The 21,966-nt window shown below is 61.6% G+C and overlaps 1 protein-coding gene across 1 annotated transcript; it reads right to left on the reverse strand.

Moving 5' to 3' along the window:
- Positions 1-6,929: 6,929 nt before the first annotated feature.
- On the reverse strand, positions 6,930-21,637 carry COL6A1 (collagen type VI alpha 1 chain). The gene is made up of 35 exons (XM_058661532.1): positions 21,506-21,637; positions 20,824-20,953; positions 19,662-19,862; positions 19,071-19,230; positions 18,648-18,776; positions 18,129-18,149; positions 17,964-17,984; positions 17,835-17,879; positions 17,463-17,516; positions 17,142-17,186; positions 17,031-17,057; positions 16,749-16,775; positions 16,624-16,668; positions 16,270-16,323; positions 16,091-16,153; positions 14,699-14,761; positions 14,548-14,601; positions 14,427-14,462; positions 14,188-14,250; positions 13,516-13,578; positions 13,239-13,301; positions 13,019-13,081; positions 12,770-12,820; positions 12,566-12,601; positions 12,230-12,292; positions 12,058-12,123; positions 11,477-11,512; positions 10,300-10,336; positions 10,114-10,122; positions 9,701-9,834; positions 9,368-9,477; positions 8,862-9,045; positions 8,605-8,785; positions 8,238-8,267; positions 6,930-8,108 (listed from the first exon to the last, which is right to left on the reverse strand). The coding sequence occupies exons 1-35, from the start codon at positions 21,600-21,602 to the stop codon at positions 7,486-7,488; spliced, it is 3,084 nt and encodes a 1,027-aa protein (XP_058517515.1). The 5' UTR covers positions 21,603-21,637; the 3' UTR covers positions 6,930-7,485.
- Positions 21,638-21,966: the final 329 nt, after the last annotated feature.

The raw sequence follows: 21,966 nt of genomic DNA on the forward strand, positions 1-21,966 counted from the left end.
TTTTACTTTATTGTTTCCTTTGCTGTACAGAAGCTTCTTAGTTTGATGAGGTCCCATTCGTTTATTTTGGTCTCAATTTCTACTGTTTTTGGAGTCTTTTTTAGGAAGTGAGGGCCTACCCCTAAGTGATGCAGTGTGTTTCCAACATTTTCTTCCAAAAGTTTGAAGGTTTCTGGATGCAGGTTTAGATCGTTTATCCATTTAGATCTGATCTTAGTGTATGGTGAGAGATGTGGGTCTATCTTTTTGTTTCTACAGGCTATTAACCAGTTGTCCCAACAGCATTTATTGAACAGACCTTCCCATTTGCCTGGATTGTCGTTTGTCTTTTTGTCAAAGATTATTTGGCCGTATCTGTGTGGGTTTCCTTCTGGTGTTTCTATTCTGCTCCATTGATCTTCCTCTCTATTTTTGTGCCAGTACCAGGCTGTTTTGATAACCACTGCCCTATAGTATGTCCAGAGGTCCGGAACTTTGATTCCCCCTGCTAACTTCCTGTTCTTCAGGATGGTTCTAGCTATCCGTGGTTTTTTGTGTTTCCAGATGAACCTTTGGATCATTGTTTCCAGTTCCATGAAGAATGTTTTTGGCAATTTGATTGGAATTGCGTTGAATGTATATATTGCTTTTGGTAATATAGACATTTTAATGATATTGATTTTACCTATCCAGGAGCATGGGATGTTACTCCATCTTTCTAGATCTTGTTCAATTTCTTTTTTCAGTAGTTTGTAGTTTTCCTCAAATAGGTCTCCTACATTTTTGGTTAGGTTTATTCCCAGGTACTTCATGCTTTTCCCTGTTATTTTGAATGGTATCTTGCTGGTTAGATCTTTTTCCAATTTGGGGCTATTAGCATACACTATGGCTGTTGATTTTTGTTCATTAATTTTGTACCCTGCCACTCCACCGAACTCTCCACTGCTGGTGGGGCTGCAGATTGGTACAGCCTCTATGGCAATCAGTATGGAGAATATTCAAACAACTCGAACTCGACATACCGTATGACCCAGCTATAGCACTCCTAGGAATATATCCAGAACTCTTGTTTTATGAGAAACCAGCATGCACTCCTATGTTCATAGCAGCACAATCAGTAATTGCAAAAACATGGAAACAGCCAAAATGCCCATCAACAGAGGATTGGATAAGAAAGCTATGGTTCATCTACTCCATGGAATACTCAGCTATTAAAAAAAACAAAATGCAGTTCTTTGTGGCCAAATGGGCCAAACTGGAAACCATAATGCTAAGGGAAATGAACCAATCCCAAAAGGTTAAGTACCACATGTTTGCCTTAATTTAATATGATATGATGTTAAGCATATCATGTTATGTTATGGATATTATGTCATTTGTAATATATAAACTAAAATTGAACTGTGAATGGGGGGTCACAAAAAGTGGTTAAGAAATCGCATTTATTTTTAGCATGTTGACTGCTCAATATCATGTCAATTCAATCCATAATGATGTTAATTGTTGCAGATGGTATATTAGTGCTTTTATTTGACCGGGAAGATGCTCTGCTGACTCTGCCCTCAGACCAGAGAGGGTCTTCCCAATAAGTAGATGGACTTGTCTGGACTATGGGATGTTGGACTCTATGCTTGGCAAATTCTTGCAGGGAGGGAATTTCAACTAAACTTGAACTATGGTCATGCAGCGGGGTGGAGGAACCCACCATGGGGGGAGGGTGGGGGGGAGAATCCCAGATTCTATGTAATTACAACACAATGTAATTAATGAATAAATTTAATAAAAAAAAAAAAAAAGAAAATGTGACAGTGCTTCCGCCCAGGGCAGCCTGAGGTGAGCACCGGGTGTCCCACCAGGTGGGGTTTGGGGCACCTGGCAGCTGCCCTTAAAACAGGCATATGAGCACGTTAGGACTTGGGTGGGCCCCAGGAGTGGGGCATCGGCAGGCCGTCAGCTCCTGCTCCGGGGCGAGTGGTGTGGGGCGCCATCCTCTGGGACGAGCTTGGCAGGACTGAGCTCAGCACTGGAAACTCCCCTCCCCCGCTTCGTGGCACCTGCTGCGCCTCACAGAGGGGCAGCCTGTCTCCCCTCCTGTGAGGCATGCAGGGAAGGCAACCCCCCAGGCTTGTCCTCCCAGGTTGGGGTTGTGTTCACAGCGGGCCTGGGCCTGGCCCCTGATTTTACAGCTACCCCCCCACAGCACCATGGAAGCCCTCAGAACTTGACCAGGCAGGCCCTGAGGCCTTCCTGGAGGAAGCAGCAGCCCGCTCCTATTTGTCCTGACATGGCCTGACAGGCGGACTGCCCACTGAGAGTCCGGATTTCCCAGAGGAGTTGGCACATTTGCCTCCCCTGAGAGGGGGTGAACACACCCCCGCAGCTGCGTCTAGCTCCTCCCGCCACATTTGGGGACCATCTGGGAGACTGGAGTTCAAGCAGGAGCCTGACAGGAAGCCTCGTCAGACCCCAGCGAGCAGGGGTGAGCCCGTGTGCAGACGGAGAGGAAGCCTGAGGGGTGGGGCGTCCTGCGCACGGGTTCAGTGCTCGGTCTGGGGTTAGGACTTGCTCTAGCATGGCACATCATGCCTCCTGAGCCCCAGGCACTGAGCCAGGTGTGTCACTAAAGGCGGCTGAGTCCCCAGTTAACTTTCTCCAGTTGGGCTGTCAGTGTCCACCCCAGGTCTCAAAGGCAGGGTCGCATTTGTACTGGCACGGGGGGCGGGGTGCAGGGTGATGGATACATCTGATGAATTAACTAACTAGTTAATTATTGTTAAGGCAGATTTTACAGAGAGAGAAGGTGAGATAGAGGAAGATCATCCATCCGCTGGCTCACTGCCCAAATGGTCGCACGAGTCAGAGCTGAGCTAATCCAAAGCCAGGAGCCAGGAGCCTCTTCCGGGTCTCCCACGTGGGTGCGTGGCCCCAGCACTAGAGCCATCCTCCGCTGCCTTCCCAGGCCATCAGTACGGAGCTGGATGGGAAGTGCAGCGGCCGGGACATGAATGGGTGCCCCTAAGGGATACAAGCGCTGGAGAGCAGAGGGTGTGTATGGCCTGGCTCCGGCCCCATAAGTGGAAACTTTTGAAGCATGAAGTCCACATTGTTTTTCTCCTCCTTGAGTGTTGAACATGGGCTCTAACATTTTGGCTTCTACACAGTTTGGATTCCTCAGAAGAAGTATGCCAGGCCAGCCTTCCGCCTGGCCTCTGGCTCCCACAGCTGGGCGGGATGTCCCCACCCCTGATCCGGGCAGGATGGCTTCCTCTGAGACTCGCGAGATACAGACGGTGGCGGCGCCGCTGCCAACCCAGCCCGGAGCGCACGGCCTCTCTCGCCGGCCAGGGCCAGTGCAGGGGGCTTCCGGGTGAGGGGGGTGAGGACTCCCCTTTCTCGTCAGCACCCTGAGGAGCAGCTGGGCTGCCTCAAGGCTGTCACAGCTTCCCAGAAAGCCGCTGGCTGGGGAAGGAGCATTTGGTTTGCGTTAAGAGCTGAAGCGCCAACTTGGCCTGCAAGGAGACGGATTCCTCGGAACGCCACTTCTCGTGGTCCTGTATCAGCTTTCCAGCGGGTTTTTCAGGACAAGGCAGGAGGCACTTGAGGAGGGTTGGAATGCTGGATCGACCCCTTGCCCTGGGAACACTCAGCTCCACATTCTTTTTTTTTTTATTATTAAATTTATTCATTAATTACATTGTGTTGTAATTACATAGAATCTGGGATTCTCGCCCCCACCCTCCCCCCATGGTGGGTTCCTCCACCCCGCTGCGCCGCTTCCCTTCCCTGCCCCACCGACACCCCAATCTGTCAGCAGAGTCCCTCGTCCTGCTTTTCAACATCACTGTTGTCGTTCAGAAAACGTCTTGTACAGAGAACATTCCAGAGACCACTTGGCGTTCGTCCCCTGGGTTAGCTCAACACCGTCTGCGCTGGCTGGGTGCCTGCCTGCTCCGCTCCTCACTCCGCTGCGTGCTATGGGCAGGCCACAGGCGTGGGAGCCCTGGGCCGAGTGCCCAGCCCCAGCTGTTGCAGCATGCACTTGGGGAGTGAGCTGAAGGATGTTGGTCTTAAATCAGTCCCTCCCTCCGTCCCTCCGTTCATATAAATACACTTCGAGTGAGTTACGGTGTGGTGATGTTTTGACGTAAATGCTTCGGTTCTGGTCTCTAAGGCTATGGAAAGCTGCCCGGCTGGCGCTGTGGCACACTGGCCTTGCAATGATGGCATCCCGTGTTGGAGTGGTTCTAGTCCTGGGTGCCCCACTTATGACCCAGCCCCCTGCTTAAGCACCCGGGAGGGCAGTGTGCTCAAGTACTCGGAGCACTGCAAACCATGTGGCAGACCCAGACAGAGGGCAAGGCTCCTGGCGCTGGCCTGACCCGGCCCTGGCTATCATGGCTATTGGATAATGTGTTTGTCTTTGAAGCAAATACAGCTGCAACTAAATAAAAATATCTTAAAACTCCTTGCTGCATGAGAACTGCACCTTACTCAGTAAGGTGTAGACAGGCTAGACAGCAGCAGCCAGTCAGACCACACATGATGTCCACATCTTCCTACACTTTCCTTTCGCAGTTGCCTTTCTCCCTCCGACACTTTTTAAATGGAGTTTGACCTCCTTCTACTTACTGTCTCCTCTGAGTGGTAAAAACAGTGTTCCGGACAGGTGCAGTGGTACAGCACGCTAAACCTCCACCTGCAATGCTGGCATTTCTTTAGGGCACCGGTTCTAATCCCAGCTGCTCCACTTCCCATCCAGCTCCCTGCTTGTAGCCTGGGATAACAGGGGAGGACGGCCCAAAGCCTTGGGACTCTGTATCCACTTAGGAGACCTGGAAGAAGCTCCTGGCTCCTGGCTTTGGAGCAGCCCAGCTCTAGCCATTGTGGCCACTTGGGGAGTGAACCAGCAATTTGGAGGTTCTTTTTCTTTCTCTGTAACTCTCTTTTCAGACAGAAACAAACACGTCTTTAAAACTCTTTAAGAAATCAGTGTTCTAAGAGTGCAGACTTGGAGCTATACTTTCCCTTTACTGAGTCACACTAGTGAGAAGCGATGGGACCCGTGACAGCACTGAGAGATTTCTGGGGTCGGGGCGCAATGCGGGCCACATGTTTTCTTACATGTGTCACGTTTGCATGTCCACTCCACTGGGATTTCTTCTATACATATGCATAAGAGCACGTGTGTGTCTGAGTGTGTGCACGTGTGTATAACAGTGTGTGTATGAGGGGTCCGGCATGGTAGCCTAGTGGCTAAAGTCCTCGCCTTGCACACACTGGGATCCGATAAGGGCGCCCGTTCTAATCCCGGCGGCCCTGCTTCCCATCCAGCTCCCTGCCTGTGGCCTGGGAAAGCAGTCGAGGACGGCCCAAAGCCTTGGGACCCTGCACCCGTGTGGGAGACCTGTAAAAGCTGGCTTCGGATCGGCTCAGTTCCAACTGTGGTGGCCACTTGAGGAGTGAATCAGCAGACGGAAGATCTTCCTCTCTGTTTCTCTTCCTCCCTGCATATCTGACTTTCCAATGAAAATAAATATCTTAAAAGAGTGTGAGTATGGGTGGATGTGGGTGTGTATGAATGTGCACAAAGTGGATACGAGAGCACGTGTGTACAGGAGCATCCGTGAGTGTGCACACTTGTAGATCAGTGCGTGCAGTGTGTGCATGAATATGTGTGCACTGGTGTGTACATGCATGTGCGTGTGTGTGAGCCTCTGTGTCCCCAGCCGCAGGGCTGGGGACAGACGGTCACTGTCCAGTAGCAGCAGCCCAGAGCCCGGCTCCCCACAGGCTGGTGGCCCAGCAGAGAGAGTGTCTGCTCCCTTGGCCTGCCAACAAGCAGGAAACACAGCCACCATCCTGAAAGAGAAAGAAAAGGTTGCCCAATCTTCTAACCACGAGTTCACTCCCCAGGTGGCCCTAGCAGCCTGAGCTGGGCCAGGTCGACGCTAGAGCCTGGAGCTTCCCTGGGTCTCCCACGTGGGGGCAGGAGCCTGAGGGGTCCTCTGCTGCTTCCCCGGCTGTAGGCAGGGAGCCAGACGGGAATCTGGAGCATATGGGATGCAGGCATCACAGGCAGACCGTTTGCCTGCTGTACCACAGTGCCGCCCCAGTCCCACCCACCCACACTGCTGCACAGCCTGGCCGCCTGGAGCCCCCACTTCCTGCACCCTTTGTAAGCTTCAGCAACTCGTCCGACGCAACCCCTTTAGACAGTTTGCCGTCCTTCCACTCTGACCCAGCCTGCTTCTACACTTGCCTCTTTGTAGCTCACATCTTCCTGCTACGTTTAGGCTTGTGACAAACGCCATGTGGGAGCACCGCTCCCAGCACCAGCTCTGCTGTTCATGTAGCTCTCGTTGAGGGTCCTGGAACACAGCGCAGGATGACCGGGCTGTGGGCCCACCAGCCACGCGCAGTGGACCCAGATGGTGCAGGCTCCTGGCTTCTGCTTGGACTATGCTGGCTTTGCTGCAGCCCCTCCTGCAGGCCCCCATGTGGGGGCCCCTGCCGCCCCGTCCTGTGTGGAGGCCCTTGCTGCCCTCCTCCTACAGGGGGCCTTCTGCTGTCCACCCCTCTCTTCCCCCAACCCCCCACTGCCATAACAAGGTCCCTGCCTAGGGGCAGACGGAAGCACTCAGGGTGTGTCTGAGTCCACAGCCCCATCAGTTCACAGGAAGGGTCCAGTCGCTCTCCCCATTCCGGGCCGGGACTCCTGAGGCCAGCAGGAGGGGCTGTCTCCTGGGCCCCCAATTCCACAGCTGAGCCACGTGCATGTCGGATGTGAGCAGCTCAGGCCCAGCCAGCCTCCACTTCAGGCACACTGCCTGAGCCTGCGTGACGCGGCTGACGCGTGGGTAGCAGCTGTCCCACTGTGGGTGTGGGTTGGGGCTCACGCCCTCCTGAGTGCCAAGGGCACGACAGTTCCCCTCATGGAAGGAGTCATGGAAGGAGTAAACACCTTTATTAGAACCCATGGGTGATAATTGGGGAGGCCACAGGGGGGTGCAGAACCAGAGCCCGCACAGGCCGAGGGCGCCCTCCAGCCCAGCCCGAGTCGGGACTGGGCCTCCCTGCGGCAGCACCTTCACTCGTGGGCTCCAGAGCCTTGAGGCTCCCTGAAGACGGGGGTCAGATCCAGGCCTCCCAGTCCGCTGAGGTCCGGCCGGAGCCCGTGCCGAGAACCTCCCAGGAAGGTGATCCCAGGCAGGCTGCGGTGGTCCCCCACCACCCCCATGGAAACCACGCAGCCCGCATCCTGTGGCCTGAGCAGGTTGTCCACTTTGGGGTTGGGAGTGGGGACATGAAATGGGGTCATCAGCGGACATTTTAAACCATGAAGGAGACGAGGGCCCAGGTTGGGGGTCAGGAAGCACCCGGAGCGCGGGGACCACGGGCCAGGTCCACCCATGTGCTGCCATGTGGACTCGGCTTTCAGAAGGATCGAGGTGGCTGGGGTGATCGGGGCGCTCAGCCCTGCTGTCCCTCTGCGGTAGCCAGGCTCCACTAGCCCAGAGCCACCTTCCTGGACACGGTCTGGTAGAAGACGCCACGCAGCAGTGCCTGGTAGCTGGGGACGCGGAAGAGGTGGCGCTCACCGAAGGCCACGTCGTACTCCGCTGTCTTGCCCGTAACCAGCACGCGGACGTGGGGCTCGTTGGCCTGGCGGCCCACCACCACCACAAAGATCTCCAGGCCGGCACGCTGGGCCTCCTGCACGGCCCTCTCAATGGCCTCCGCTGTGGTGCCCTGTGAGTTGCCATCGGAGAAGAGCAGCACCTTCTTGGTGGCCGTGGGCGACGAGGCCTCGCGGTAGAAACGTGTCACATAGCTGAGGGCGTCATTGACGTCAGTGGCGTCGTTAAAGAAGGCCATGCTGTCCACGGCCTCGGCCAGCACCGTGTAGTTGCGCTGGAACTGCAGGGCCGCGCGCTCCGGCCGCTGCTGGCCAGGGCCGCTGTACTGCACCACGGCCACGCGCACGTCGTGTGCCGGGTCCTCCCGGCCCGCTGACAGGAAGCGCTCAGCCAGGCGCTTGGCGAAGAGCTTGGTGGTGTCGAAGTTGCGGCTGCCCACGCTGGCTGAGCCGTCCAGCAGTATGGTGATGTCAGCCGGGGACGAGAATGTGACTGCCCGGGGGAGGGGGTAGCGGTCAGCAGGGACTTGCCAGCAGGACACCCATGGGACTGCCAGCCCCAGCCAGCGGCGGCCTACCCCTCCGGAGCCCCAGCCCCTGTGCGCTGCCCACAGGTACTCACTTGGGCAGGTGTAATCCGGGCATTTCTTATCTGTAAAGGAGAAACGTCCCTGCATGTGAGCCGGCTGCCCACCACAATCCCCCGCCAGAGGGACCAGAGCTGCCCACCACGATCCCCCGCCAGAGGGACCAGAGCTTCCCACCACGATCCCCCGCCAGAGGGACCAGAGCTGCCCACCACGATCCCCCGCCAGAGGGACCAGAGCTGCCCACCACGATCCCCCGCCAGAGGGACCAGAGCTGCCCACCACGATCCCCCGCCAGAGGGACCAGAGCTGCCCACCACGATCCCCCGCCAGAGGGACCAGAGCTGCCCACCACGATCCCCCACCACCGCTGAGGGCTCTGTCTCCCCGGCCCACACCCACCGATGCAGATCTGGGCGGTGACGTTTTTGAGGAAGTTGTCGTCCAACAGCTCTGCGAAGTTGTCCTTGACCAGTGAGATGCCTGGCCGGTCTTGGGGCGAGAGCCCCTGACAGGAAATGACGTTGAGCTGGTCAGAGCTAGGGCCAGTGTTGAACACGTCCTTGATGCCCACGGAGACCACCTGAGGAACCGGAGTGATCAGTGCCAGCCAGCCACACCCCTCCTCTCCTCCGTGGAGGAGGCCCTGGGGTGCCCACCTGGATGTTGGGACCGCAGAGCACACTGAGTGGTGTGGTGTCCCGCTGCGTGTCTGACCGTCCGTCGGTGATGACCAGGGCGATGCGTGTGTTCTGTGTGGGCGGCAGCAGCCGGTCCCGGGTGTACTGCAGAGCCTCGCCCGTGAACGTGCCGCCTGCCATCCACTGCAGCTTCTTGATGGCCCTGTAGTAGGGATGGGGTGATGGGTGTGCTCAGGTGGGTACAGCATGAAGGGCAGGGTCTGGGTGACAGGGGTGGGCACGGTGGGGCCCAAGTGGGAGGGTTGGGGTAGGGCCTGGTCAGGAGGGGTGTGGTCACACGTAGGGGTGGGGCCTGGTCAGGAGGGGCGTGGTCACACACAGGGCGGGGCCTGCTCGGGAGGGGCGTGGTCACACAGGGCAGGGCCTGGTCAGGAGGGGCGTGGTCACACAGGGCAGGGCCTGTCAGGAGCGGCGTGGTCACACGCAGGGCGGGGCCTGTCAGGAGGCGCGTGGCCCATACTCACTCTTTGAGCTCCTGCATGTTTCTGATGCTGGGGCTCCTCAGGTCCACATGCTCCTGCATCTGGTTGTGGCTGTACTGCACCACGCCCACGTGCGACTGCCCTGGCTCAAACTGCAAGGGTGGACGCCGCCCGGCTTGGGCTCCTGCACACGCGTCTCCCAGGGTCTCTATGGGCCCTGGCCCCCTCCCCACCTGCCCTCTGCAACCTGACCCCTCCCCGACACTGTCCACACGTGGTCAGCCCGGAGCTGTGCCATGGCCTGAGGGGCAGGGGCCTGCTGGGGGCTGTAGATTGCACTGTAGTGGCCGGGGTGCAGGAGGCTCAACAACCCACCTTGACCAGCTCGTCCTTGCTCAGCCGGTCGATGACCTTGATAACAAAGTCCTTGGCAATCTCGAAGTTCTGCAGGCCTATGCTCTCAGAGCTGTCCAGCACGAAGAGGATGTCGATGGGGCCACACCTGCACTCTGGGGGTGGGGCGGGACAAGGCAGCCTCAGCCTTAACCCCGTTCACCGCCCCCTCCCGCTGTCTGCCACCCACTCCCAGGCAGCTGGGAGAGCTTGAAGGGAGAGGGGAGGAGTCAGCGGGGGTCGGCACCTGCTGATAGGCGGGTTCTGGGGAAAGAACAGGGGCATGGACAGCAACCCCCCCAGGCTCAGGATGGCGCGAGGGGGTACAAACTGGCCAGGGTGGAGTGGTGGGCACCGAGGGGCTGCTCTGTCCACACCCGCAGCACAGCACTCACCACAGCACGCTAAGGAGAGAGGGAGGTGGTCGGTGCCTGGGGCACCCCCGGCCCCCCGGCCCCCCGGCCCCAGTCAGCCTCCTCTGGTAAGATGGGGTACACTCCTCCCTGGGCTGGTCCCACTTGCTGACTCCACCCCGAGCCCCGGCCAGTCCCGCCCAGAGCCGGCGCGGCCTCGCCACTCACAGCACATCTTCATGATGATGTCTAGGATCTCACACTCCTGCAGAGAAAACAAGCACCGTGGCCTGCCTGGCCTGCAGCTGCCCCTCCGAGGTCCGCGCAGGCCTGGGTCTGCACAGGGAGCCCTTCCCCGTGCCCGTTGGCCCTGCCTGGCCTGGCCTGCAGCTGCCCCTCCGAGGTCCGCGCAGGCCTGGGTCTGCACAGGGAGCCCTTCCCCGTGCCCGTTGGCCCTGCCTGGCCTGGCCTGCAGCTGCCCCTCCGAGGTCCGCGCAGGCCTGGGTCTGCACAGGGAGCCCTTCCCCGTGCCTGTTGGCCCTGCCTGGCCTGCCTGGCCTGCAGCTGCCCCTCCGAGGTCCGCGCAGGCCTGGGTCTGCACAGGGAGCCCTTCCCCGTGCCTGTTGGCCCTGCCTGGCCTGCCTGGCCTGCAGCTGCCCCTCCGAGGTCCGCGCAGGCCTGGGTCTGCACAGGGAGCCCTTCCCCGTGCCCGTTGGCCCTGCCTGGCCTGGCCTGCAGCTGCCCCTCCGAGGTCCGCGCAGGCCTGGGTCTGCACAGGGAGCCCTTCCCCGTGCCCGTTGGCCCTGCCTGGCCTGGCCTGCAGCTGCCCCTCCGAGGTCCGCGCAGGCCTGGGTCTGCACAGGGAGCCCTTCCCCGTGCCTGTTGGCCCTGCCTAGCCTGGCCTGCAGCTGCTCCTCCGAGGTTCGCGCAGGCCTGGGTCTGCACAGGGAGCCCTTCCCCGTGCCTGTTGGCCCTGCCTGGCCTGCCTGGCCATAAGCTTGGGCACCTGAGTTGCTCACCTACTTGGCAGTCACCTGTCCTTCATGACACATTCCCCATCATTACTGAATGTCCCTGTGGCCATCACGTGTCCCTGTGGTCATCACGTGTCCCTGTGGTCATCATGTGTCCCTGTGGCCATCACGTGTCCCTGTGGCCATCATGTGTCCCTGTGGTCATCATGTGTCCCTGTGGTCATCATGTGTCCCCTGTGGCCATCACGTGTCCCTGTGGTCATCATGTGTCCCCTGTGGTTATCAAGTGTCCCCTAAGGTCATTACATGTTCCTGTGGTCATTACATGTTCCCATGGGAGGCCCAGCACCCCATCTGCAGCTGCCCCATTTGTGTGCAGGGTGTGGGCAGTTGAGCTCAGTCCCTGGGGGTATTCACTGATGTGTACTTACGTCTGGTCCAGGGGGTCCTGTATGTCCTGGGGGTCCCTGTCAGAGAAGGAACAAGAAGGGCTATGAACAGGTGTCCATGGCTCCCCAGGACCCCTGGTCCTCAGCAAGTCTCTCCAAACTCAATACCCCGTCAGCTCCCCACCCCGTCAGCTCCCCACCCCGTCAGCTCCCCCACCCCGTCAGCTCCCCCACCCTGTCAGCTCCCCACCCCATCAGTTCCCCACCCCGTCAGCTCCCCCACCCTGTCAGCTCCCCCACCCTGTCAGCTCCCCACCCCGTCAGCTCCCCACCCCGTCAGCTCCCCCACCCTGTCAGCTCCCCCACCCTGTCAGCTCCCCCACCTTATCAGCTCCCCCACCCTGTCAGCTCCGCACCCCATCAGTTCCCCACCCCGTCAGCTCCCCCACCCTGTCAGCTCCCCCTCAAGGGCCTACAGACCTGCAGCAGCTGCATGGGCAGGGCCTCCAGCTGGGGCCCTCAGCCTGTACTGGCAGTGTTGCCCACAGCAGTGATCCTACCCTGGTGACCAGCCCATCCCCCATGTGGGGGCTCCTGCCCTGCCCTTGGCCATGCCAACCTACCTGGGGGCCCTCGGGGCCACGGTAACCCTTCGCCCCTTTGGCACCACGGGGTGAGATGTCATTGTTCTGAAAGGAGGTAACTGTGGGTCAGAGCCCAGCATGGGGGACCGGTGTCCACTCACAGCCCGCACCCCACCCACCGTGCCCGTGGCTCTGCCTGCCCCCGACTCACGTCCTCTCCTGGGTCTCCAGGTTCACCCTCGTCTCCCTTGAGGCCCGGGTAGCCTTTAGTGCCCTGCGGATGACGCGAAGGTGAGCCGCGGCAGGGTCCATAGAGGAAGGCGTGGGAGCGGTTGACCTGGGGCCACCGTGTGTGCAGGCGCCCATATTCATGTGTGCACGTATGTGTGTCTGTCCTGTGGCTTCACGTGTGCGCACATGTGTGCAGGAGCCGTGTCTCCATGTGGCAGCATGTGTGCACACATGTCTGCATGAAGCACGGTGGGTGTGCACGTGTGTGAATTGTTTTCACACGCCTGTGGCTGAGTGGAGAGGGAGGGGTACTTACGTTTATCCCAGGGGGGCCCCTGTTGCCTGGGTAGCCCTGTGGGTGCAGAGGGGAGGTTACACCAGGCACCGGCACAAGGTCAGAGGTCGGGGCTCCCCAGGTTCCTGGCTCAGGTCCACCCTCCAGCCCTGAGCGCCCAGGACAGGGGAGCCCTGAATGGGGGCACAGGTCTCCAGGGGTCTCGAGGGCCTGGGGATGACTTACAGGGAAACCAGGGAAGCCCTCGGTGCCATTTCCGGGGGGGCCGTCCTCGCCCTGGGGAGAGAGCAGGGTCCCTGTCACTGGAGGGCTACGCCAGTGCAGCTTGGGCAGCCCAGGCCTAGGCAGCCTGGGAGGCAGCTCCTGTGGCCAGTCCCCGCTGCCCTTTCTGCACTGGACAGGGGCCAGAAGGGGCCCGCTGTGCTGCCTCCCAGCAGACTGGGCCCTGCTCCCCAGGCCAGTGTGGTGACTCACCCGCTCGCCCATCAGCCCTGGGTCTCCAGGGGGTCCAGCAGGTCCTGGGGCACCTCGGGGACCCTAAGAAGGGGGAGGGACAGCTGTGTCACAGTGGGTGCAGGATCGGGGCACATTACTTTTGGGGCTGGGGTACCTGGAGGTGGGGTCGGGCTAGGATCATGCAGGGCCAGCACCAGGCAGTCAGGGGTGGGAGTGGGGGCAGTGAAATGATGCTCACCTCCAGCCCTGGGGGGCCCTCATCGCCTCGATAGCCTTTAGGTCCCACGGGGCCGGCCTCGCCCTGTGGGAACCACAGCCTGTAGGAGCTGGCCAGCATCCACTCTATCCTGCCCCTCCTCCCGAGGTGGCCGCCCCCCTCCTGAGGCAGCCATCCTGGGCTCCCAGCCTGGCTCCAACAGCCCCTCCATCCATGGGTCCTGGAACTGCAGGAAGTGCCCAGAGCCAGAACAAGGCACCTCCTGGCTGAATCCTCACTGCACAGCCATGTTCCCTACCGGGTCTCCTGGGATGCCGACGGGGCCCTCTCGCCCTTGGTCACCTTGTGGTCCAGCTTCACCCTGGAGAGACATGTGAGCCCATGAGGGTGCAGGTCGAGCCGGCAGCCAGGGCTTCACACTGGGGCTGGCGGCCACATCCTTTCCCTCTGCATTATCTCTGAGACCCTCATGTGACAGCTGGCTCCCCAAGAGGTCGCAGCTCCTCTGCCCCCGTATGCAACCTGGGTGCTCCGTGCAGCCCTCGGCCCCCTCCTGCCTTTGGGGGAGTGGGCTGAGGAGGGGTCAGGCCTGAGTCCCCGCTGCCTGCACAGGGGCCTGCATGGGGACCCCAAGGGTAGAGGCCCAGAAATCCCTGAACCTGAGCCCTGACACTGACCTGTGCTGGGGTCATGGTTCTTCCCCCACAGGAGTGGGGGAAGGTTGTTGTGGACACTGTGACAACTGGTCCATGGGGACAAGGACCACAGGGTCTCTGGGGCAGAGCTGGCCAGGCTGGGATGGGAGGCTGCCTCCACTCTGGGCAGTGGCTGAGAGGACTGGCCGGGGCAGGGGAGGACCAGCCGGGGCAGGGGAGGACCAGCCGGGGCAGGGGAGGACCGGCTGGGGCAGGGGAGGACCGGCCGGGGCAGGGGAGGACCGGCCGGTCACTCCTTACTCAGCGTCACTCACCGGGTCTCCTCTCGGGCCCCGCACACCTGGGGTTCCCCGGGGTCCTCGCTCTCCGGGGCCGCCCTGTGTACAGAGATGGGCTGAGGCCACTCCAGAGCAGCTGGGGGCTCGCTCCCAGCCTGCTCTCCAGCCACGACCCTCAAACACCGTCCATTGTCAGAGGCTGTCCTCAGCTGAGGCAGGACTGGGGCTCAATGTCCTGCTCCGGGGGGACAGAAGGACTGGGTGGCTGGACTCACCCTGTCTCCGGGAGGCCCATCAGGTCCTGCATTGCCCTGGGAGTGGGAGCAGCAGAGGCCGGTTAGTCTAGGGGAGCGGACTCAGCTCAGCGAGGGGCAGAGGCCGGGCTGGGGGACTCACCTCGTCGCCAGCCTCTCCCTTCTCTCCGGGGGGACCAGGCTCTCCCGGATCACCCTGGGAGGGACACGGTGGAACAGTGGTCAGCTCCTGGGCCTCACCTGGTGACCCAAGACCTGGGCACCCTCGAGCTGTCCTGCCCAGCTGCCCTCACCTCATCTCCGGGCGGCCCTGTGTTTCCAGGTCTCCCAGGCTCCCCGTCGGCTCCAGGCTCACCCTGGCAAAGGTCAAGGGTCAGAGTCCAGCACTCTGGATGCAGCCTGGGTGCTGGCTGTCGGGGCCCTCTGGGGCCAGGCCCACCCTTCCCACCCAGACCTGCTGACCAGCACTGTGCAACACCTTAACCTGTTGCCAAATGCCACTAAGCCCAGCCAATTGCCAGGCAGCTGAATTGGGAAACTCAAGTCTAGGGCAAGCAGTGTCATCGGCCAACTTGAGGATGAGGTGGCAAAGCCCTTAGTTGGCTTCCAGAAGATTCCGCTGCCTTCCATGGCACATCCTGCCTCTGAGGAAAACCCAGAAAGGGTCCCAAGCAGAAGCCCATCTTGGAGTGGGCTTAGTCTCGAGGTGCCTCCAAGTCAGGTCCATGGGCATGAGGGTGGGCCCCCCAGAATTGGGGAGGGGCCCCAGACTAGGCCTTCTGTGTTGACCCAAGCTTCTGGAATTCTCCACAGCCTGCTTGTCCATGTGGCCAAGGACATCCCCTGAGGTCATATGACAACTTATTCTTTGTCTGCAGCATGGAATGTGCTGCTGCCAGATGCTGTGATGGCATGGGCCACAGCTGGGGTAGCCACCTGGGAGCCACGTTACGGGCTTGGCCTCCAAACTCTTCTGCTAGGGCTTGTGAAGGAACGTGGGTGTTCACGGAGCAGTGTGGGTGTTCGTGGAGCAGTGTGGGTGTTTGTGGAGTGGGTGTTCACAGAGCAGTGTGGGTGTTCGTGGAGCAGTGTGGGTGTTTGTGGAGTGGGTGTTCATGGAGGAGTGTGGGTGTTCGTGGAGCAGTGTGGGTGTTCATGGAGGAGTGTGGGTGTTCGTGGAGCAGTGTGGGTGTTCATGGAGGAGTGTGGGTGTTCATGGAGCAGTGTGGGTGTTCATGGAGGAGTGTGGGTGTTCATGGAGCAGTGTGGGTGTTCGTGGAGGAGTGAGGGTGGTTCATGGTGCCTTGAGGGTCTGTGGGCACTGAGCAGAGCCACAGGCTCACAGGAAGCAGGAATTCTGCCGGCAGCTGGATGAGAGCCCGTGTTGGTTCTGTCGTGGCCCTGGCCTGTAGGCCGTGGTCCTGGCCTGTGGCGGGGCGGTGGATGCTGGAGAGATGTCATAGCACAGAGTAAAGCAGCCAGCCTGCTGCCTGGAGTGGGTGAGGCGGTCAGGGCGCCGTGCAGGGCGAGTGGGGAGCTGGGCAGGGAGGTCTGGCCACAGGGAGAGAGCACGGTGGTGAGCTCAGAGGCCGTGGCATTGGCACGCTACAGCAGGAAAAGATGCCCAGTGCTGGGTGGTGCCGAGGAGATCCCTGGCTGGGCCCTCGGGGCCCATGAGCACTGACCTTCGCTCCTTTTAGTCCGAAGGCGCCAGCATCGCCCTTGGGGCCGGGGGGTCCTTGAACTCCCTGTGAGGGGTGGTACACAAGGCAGTCACAGTGGGCCTGGATGCCACATGATGACAATGGAGGGGGCAGTGTTGAGCTCCACCAGGGACTCACGGTGCTGGGCTGGGGGGACTTACATCGAAACCAGGGGAGCCCTTGCAGCCAGGCAAGCCAGGGAACCCTGCGTCTCCCTGGAAGGAGGAAGACAGGGCAGGAATGAGACAGAGAACTGAGCCTCAAGGAGAGAACCTGGCTGGACCTTTGGCTCCCGCCCAAAGGATACCTCGCCCCAGGAGGCCCACCCCAGGAGGGTCTACCCAGCAGGGTCCACCCCAGGAGGGTCCACCCCAGGAGGGTCCACCCCAGGAGGCCCACTCCAGGAGGGTCCACCCCAGGAGGGTTCACCCCAGAAGGGTCCACCCAGGAAGCCCACCCCAGGAGGGTCCACCCCAGGAGCCCTGCCCTGCTGCCCGCCCCACGCCCCATGTCACCTTCATGCCGTCCACACCATCAATGCCTCTTCTGCCCTTCTCGCCCTGCTCGGAGTTGAAGACAGGCTCAGAGGGAGATCAGCCAGTACTGCCCAGAAGTCCCCCAGCTCCGACCCCACACTCACCTTGTAGCCTTTGGGTCCCCTGGAGCCCTGTGGGGACAGAGGGGAGGGTCAGGGTGGACCCAGGCCCCCAGACCCCACCCCAGCCCCCGTCTGTTCTGTCCAGTCAGTGAGAGGAGGGGTGCGCACTACAGCGTCCACTGCCAATGGCCATGGGGACCATGGTGATGGTGGGCCGCCGGGCCTGTGTTGACGCGTGCTGAGGGGCAGTGCAGCTTCCCCCATCATGGGCGCGGTGGACGGGAAAGGCCACCCTGCTGCCCGTCCACGCCATGCCCTACTCACCTTCTCCCCTCGGCTGCCCTTCTCTCCCTGTACAAGAGAAGGAGGGAGGCTCCGTGAGCACCAGCAGGGACCCCTCCCCTCCCCACTCCCTCACCCCGGGACGAGACGCACCTTCATGCCCTGGTAGCCCACAGGCCCGAGGTCCCCTGGTCTTCCCTGGAACACAGAGGGGATTAGAGGTCCACCCAGGGAGGGACCTGGTGGGAGGAGCCCACAACCCCCCACCCCCTGCCCGCCAAGGGATGGGAGGAGCTGGGGAGGGGTAGTGGGAGTCGATGGGCAGTCAGCAGGGGTGAGGCAGGGTAGTGGCAGAGTGGCCATGCCAGTGCCCCTGCCCACAGAGGACAGCCCTGTGACCTGGGCTCAGCAGACAGCTGTTCTAGAAGCTTCTGCAGGTCCAGATTCTCCCCACCCCATTAGCCAGGCACTCACGGGGTCTCCAGCTTCTCCCTTCTCTCCTGGGAGCCCTGGCTTCCCGCGTTCTCCCTGCAACATACAGGTCAAGGTTGCGGCCACTCCAGGCTGTCCCAAGCACGGTCTCATCGTGCTCAGGGGGTCTCCTGGTTTTGGGGTGCATGGTTCTCAGCTCCGTGGAGTCCTGCCCCAGGCCACCCCTCCCAACACTCCCCTACAGTAACCAGAAAGGGGCTGGGTGGCCACTCCTGAGTGTGGGCCTCCCTCAGCCGCTCCCTGGACACGGCTGTGTGCATGGAGGCACAGGGTACTCCTGGTCAGTGTACATGGATGGCCATGACGGTGAACCTGCCTCCGCCCTCCGGGGGCATGGCAGGGGTGCCCACTCACCTCGTACCCGGGGTCTCCTCTGGGTCCTGGGGGTCCTCTGGCCGGCTATAAGGCAGAGGGGTGGAACAGTCAGCCCCGGACCCCAGACAAGGGCCACGGTGCCTAGGAATGGGGCTGTGGGCCACTCACCTGGCACTCAAAGGAGCAGCACTGGGGGAAGGCAAAGAGAGTGGTCAGCGTCCAATAGGATGCGCCCTGCACCAGCCCCTGGTACCCTCAGCCCCCACAGGTGCAGCCGCTGGCACTGCCCGTCCTCTGGACCCAGGCGCGGGGTTGAGGGTTTGGGGCTCTTACCACCTGCTCCACATTATTTTTCTGAAAAACACAAGGGAAAAGCCTTGTCACTGGGTGCCGTCTGGCAATGCCCTACCCTGTTATAGGTCCACCTCACCCTGCCCTCCCCACCCCACCTCTACCCTCCACCCACTGCACCTGACTCTGCCCACTCCCCTGCCCTGCCCCTCTCCCCTGCCCTGCCCCCTCCCCTGACTCTGCCCTCTCCCCTGCCCTGCCCCTCTCCCCTGCCCTGCCCCTCTCCCCTGCCCTGCCCCCTCCCCTGACTCTGCCCACTCCCCTGCCCTGCCCCTCTCCCCTGCCCTGCCCCTCTCCCCTGCCCTGCCCCCTCCCCTGACTCTGCCCACTCCCCTGCCCTGCCCCCTCCCCTGACGCTGCCCACTCCCCTGCCCTGCCCCCTCCCCTGACTCTGCTCTCTCCCCTGCCCTGCCCTCTCCCCTGCCCTGCCCCCTCCCCTGCCCTGCCCCTCTCCCCTGACTCTGCCCTCTTCCCTGCCCTGCCCCGCCCAACCGCGCTCACGATCATGTCAGCAATGGTGGTAATGGTCTGGCTGATGGCCTCCTCTGCGTCGCGGCTCTGCCCCCAGTCAGCCGCTGTGAAGTTGCGTCGGTAGGTGTGGTCGGATGCGATGATGCTCAGACGCGGTTCCTGAGGGCCCAACCAGGCGTGAGACCCGTTCTGCCCCAAGACCTTTAGTCCTGGCCCCCCAATCCTTATCCCTCTCAGCCCTAACCCCGGAGCCTCAGGCCTGACCCACCAGGGACCATGGCCCAGAAGTTAGCACAGTGGCCCCGAAGGCGCTGGGGTAGGGCGGGCAGGCGGCTGAGAGGCCCCATGCTGGTGGGAGGCGGGGTGCAGGTGGGGCCCTGTGTGGAGGCGGGAGGTAAGCTGGGCAGTGGGGTCCCCCAGGCGGGCGAGGCAGGAGGTGGGGCAGCACCCTACCAGGTGGTCGGGCGTGATGGCCACGGAGAAGGCCTTGATGCCCAGGTGCTTGGCCTCATTCACGGCGTCCTCCAGGCCCCCGCACGGCTCCTTGTAGCCCTCCAGGGGGTGCCCGTCCGTCACCACAATCAAATACTTGTTCTCCTTCAGGTGGGAGCCCCTGGGGGAGGGAGACAGAGTGAGATCCCGCCCACTCACCCACCCAGGAGCCCCGAGAGCTGTGGACAGCCAGGCCCCGTGTGCAGGGTGACCTGGGCACTCCCAGGGCCAGGACCCACGGGCTCCACGGCTGCCAACTACGGGAGACATAGCGTGGCCACCTGTTGGCGAGGGTCAAAGCAGAGTCTTGTGGACATGCTGGGCACAGGGGGACCTGGACATACCTGGTATGGATGGCCGCTGGTTCCCCGTTGCCATGGGAGACATGCTGGGGACAGAGGGCAACAGGCCCTCGCTGGGCAGTGCCTCCCTGTGGGCTGCCACTGAGGGCCCAGCTGCCCCCTCAGCCTTCCTGGCCACCCCAGGGGTTGTGAGGAGACGGTGGCCAGACAGGACAGCATCCTTTGGCCAGGAGGTGACCTGGCCACTCACCCGACCAGCAGCTCCTCCAGCCCCTTCTTGATGGCACAGTCAGTGTAGGTGCCTTTGCCGAAGTACTTGACAGCATCCACGCTGGCCTTGAGTGCGTCGCGGCCTGCGGGCATGCGCGTGAGCCCGCTGATAACCTCCACCTCGTCACTGTAGTGCAGTGCGCCTGCGTTCCACACCAGGTTGCGATCACACCGGTAGTACCTGTGGGCCGAGGGCTGTGAGCCACATGGAGTGGGGGGATAGCAGGAACTACATAGGATGGGGGGGCACCAGGAGCCACGTGGAGTGGGAGGACAGCAAGAACCACACAGAGTGGGGGCACCAGGAGCCACGTAGGGTTGGGGGCAGGATCCACATGGAGTGGGGGGTAGAAGCCATGTGGAGTGGGGGCACCAGGAGCCATGTGGAGTTGGGGGCAGGATCCAGATGGAGTTGGGGGCACCAGGAGCCACGTGAAGTGGGGGCAGGAGCCACACAGAGTCGGGGACAGGAGCTGCCTGAGACCCTGGCCTGGATGAGGCTCCTCAGTGGAGCCGAGGCCAAGCAGAGGGGGAAAGGCCAGTGCTGGGGGATGCTGGGGTCCCATTCCTCCCGACTTAAGGCCCCTCTGCTGGGGGCCGGGGGCTGCCTGCCCACTTACCAGGTGGCATGCCGAGGCCCCTGACGCCTGCCCCATCGAGCAGACTGCAGACCAGGCAGGCAGCTGCCTCTGCCCTGCATTGTCCCCATATCTGTCTGGTCTTTGGCCACATCCATGGCTGGGCCCCACACAGGTGGAGAGAAGGAATGAGTGAGTGGAGTAGCCCATGCCGCAAGCCCAGACTCACCGCTGGGGCTCCTGGCTGTGGGGTGTGTGGGGCTGCAGGGACACCGTGTCCCCTAGGTAGCAGCTCTGGGGGCTGCATGGGCAGTGGGGGGTGGGACTGGCTTCCCAAACCCGTTCCCTCTGTCCGGGGTGGGAGTAGGCCGGGAGCCGTGTCTGTTGGGTTGCAACACACAGACCCTGGGACCACACGTCTCAGCACTGGCCTCCTGGCTCGCCTGGCCGCTGCTTGCTGACTGGGCTGCCTCAAACCCCACTCGCTCCAGTGGAAACAGGGAGGGGCTGCGGGACCCGACAGCAGGCTGCCTCCTTCCGGCACCCCCAGCCCGCACGGCCCACCTGTCTCTTAGGTTGTCGATGAAGCGCTTCGTGAAGGCCTTGACCTTGTCCACCAGGGCCCCATAGGGCTTCAGCCTCAAGGCCACGCTCTCAGAGGTGTCCAGCACGAAGAACAGGTCCACAGGACAGTCTGTGCCAAGCAGGACAGGGCCTGTGAGCTCCTTAGCCACACTTGTTCCACTGGATGAGGGCCGAGGGCAGAGCCTGCCCACAGCCAGCAAGGACTCGAGCCCTAGTGGCACTGGGTAGGCATCTGCACCAGCCCTCCCCGAGGCAGGGTCCTCCCAGGGGTCCTCCTGCAGGGCGCCCTGTGTGGTGTCGGCCTCCTTCCCGGGCAGCATCCCCTTGGCAGGTCCCGCTCAGGGTCCCCCTCCCACAGGTCCCAGGGAAACCTTGCTGTCTGCTCTCCCTGTCGGGTTTGGAATCTGCATGAAGCCGAGCTTCTAGGCTGACTGTCTGGCGTGGCACAAAACAGAGTTAACAAGGGGATCCTTCCCGGACTCCCTGGCCCAACTCCCTGGAAAATGCCCACACTCCAGTGGGCATGCTGGGGCGACTGAACGCGGGTTCTGGAAGAGAGGGCTGAGTCGGGGTGGACAGGGCCCCTAGGCGGGGGTCCCGAGCCCAGGCGTTATGTCCTGGCTGTGAGAAACAGAGTTCAGTTAGGCAGCCGTCCACTCACCTTGGAAAGCGATGGCCTTCGGAACCTCCGGGAGGTCCTGTGCAGCCCCCCAGCCAGCCTGCAGCAGCAGGGCCAGCAGGGCGTGGGCCAGCCTCATGTCGCCGGCCTGCAGTCACCGAGGACGCCTGTGGGTGCCGGTGGAAGCTGAGGCTGGCAAGCGGGAGTCTGCGGCCTGGCCCGGCCCGGCGGGAGAGAGGGAGGGAGGGATGGGGCGGGGAGGGGTAGGGGAGGGGCTGGCTGGGTGAGTCACAGCAGCGCCCCTCCCCTCCTTCCTGGCGGCTTGTCCCCCAGAACCATCTGTAGAGCAGCTGAGCGCAGGGTTTAGAGGAGCCCACCCTTCCCGCCAGTGCTGGGGTCTCAGCTCACAGGGGAAGGGGGCTCAGGTTAAGTTCCACGGGGCTGCAGCTGGTCCTGGGGCATAGACTGCTGGGTGGGGTGAGCCCCACGTGGAACGCTGGGAG

This window comes from Ochotona princeps, chromosome 3, assembly GCF_030435755.1.
Source record: "Ochotona princeps isolate mOchPri1 chromosome 3, mOchPri1.hap1, whole genome shotgun sequence".
Classification (NCBI taxonomy): Eukaryota; Metazoa; Chordata; class Mammalia; order Lagomorpha; family Ochotonidae; genus Ochotona; species Ochotona princeps.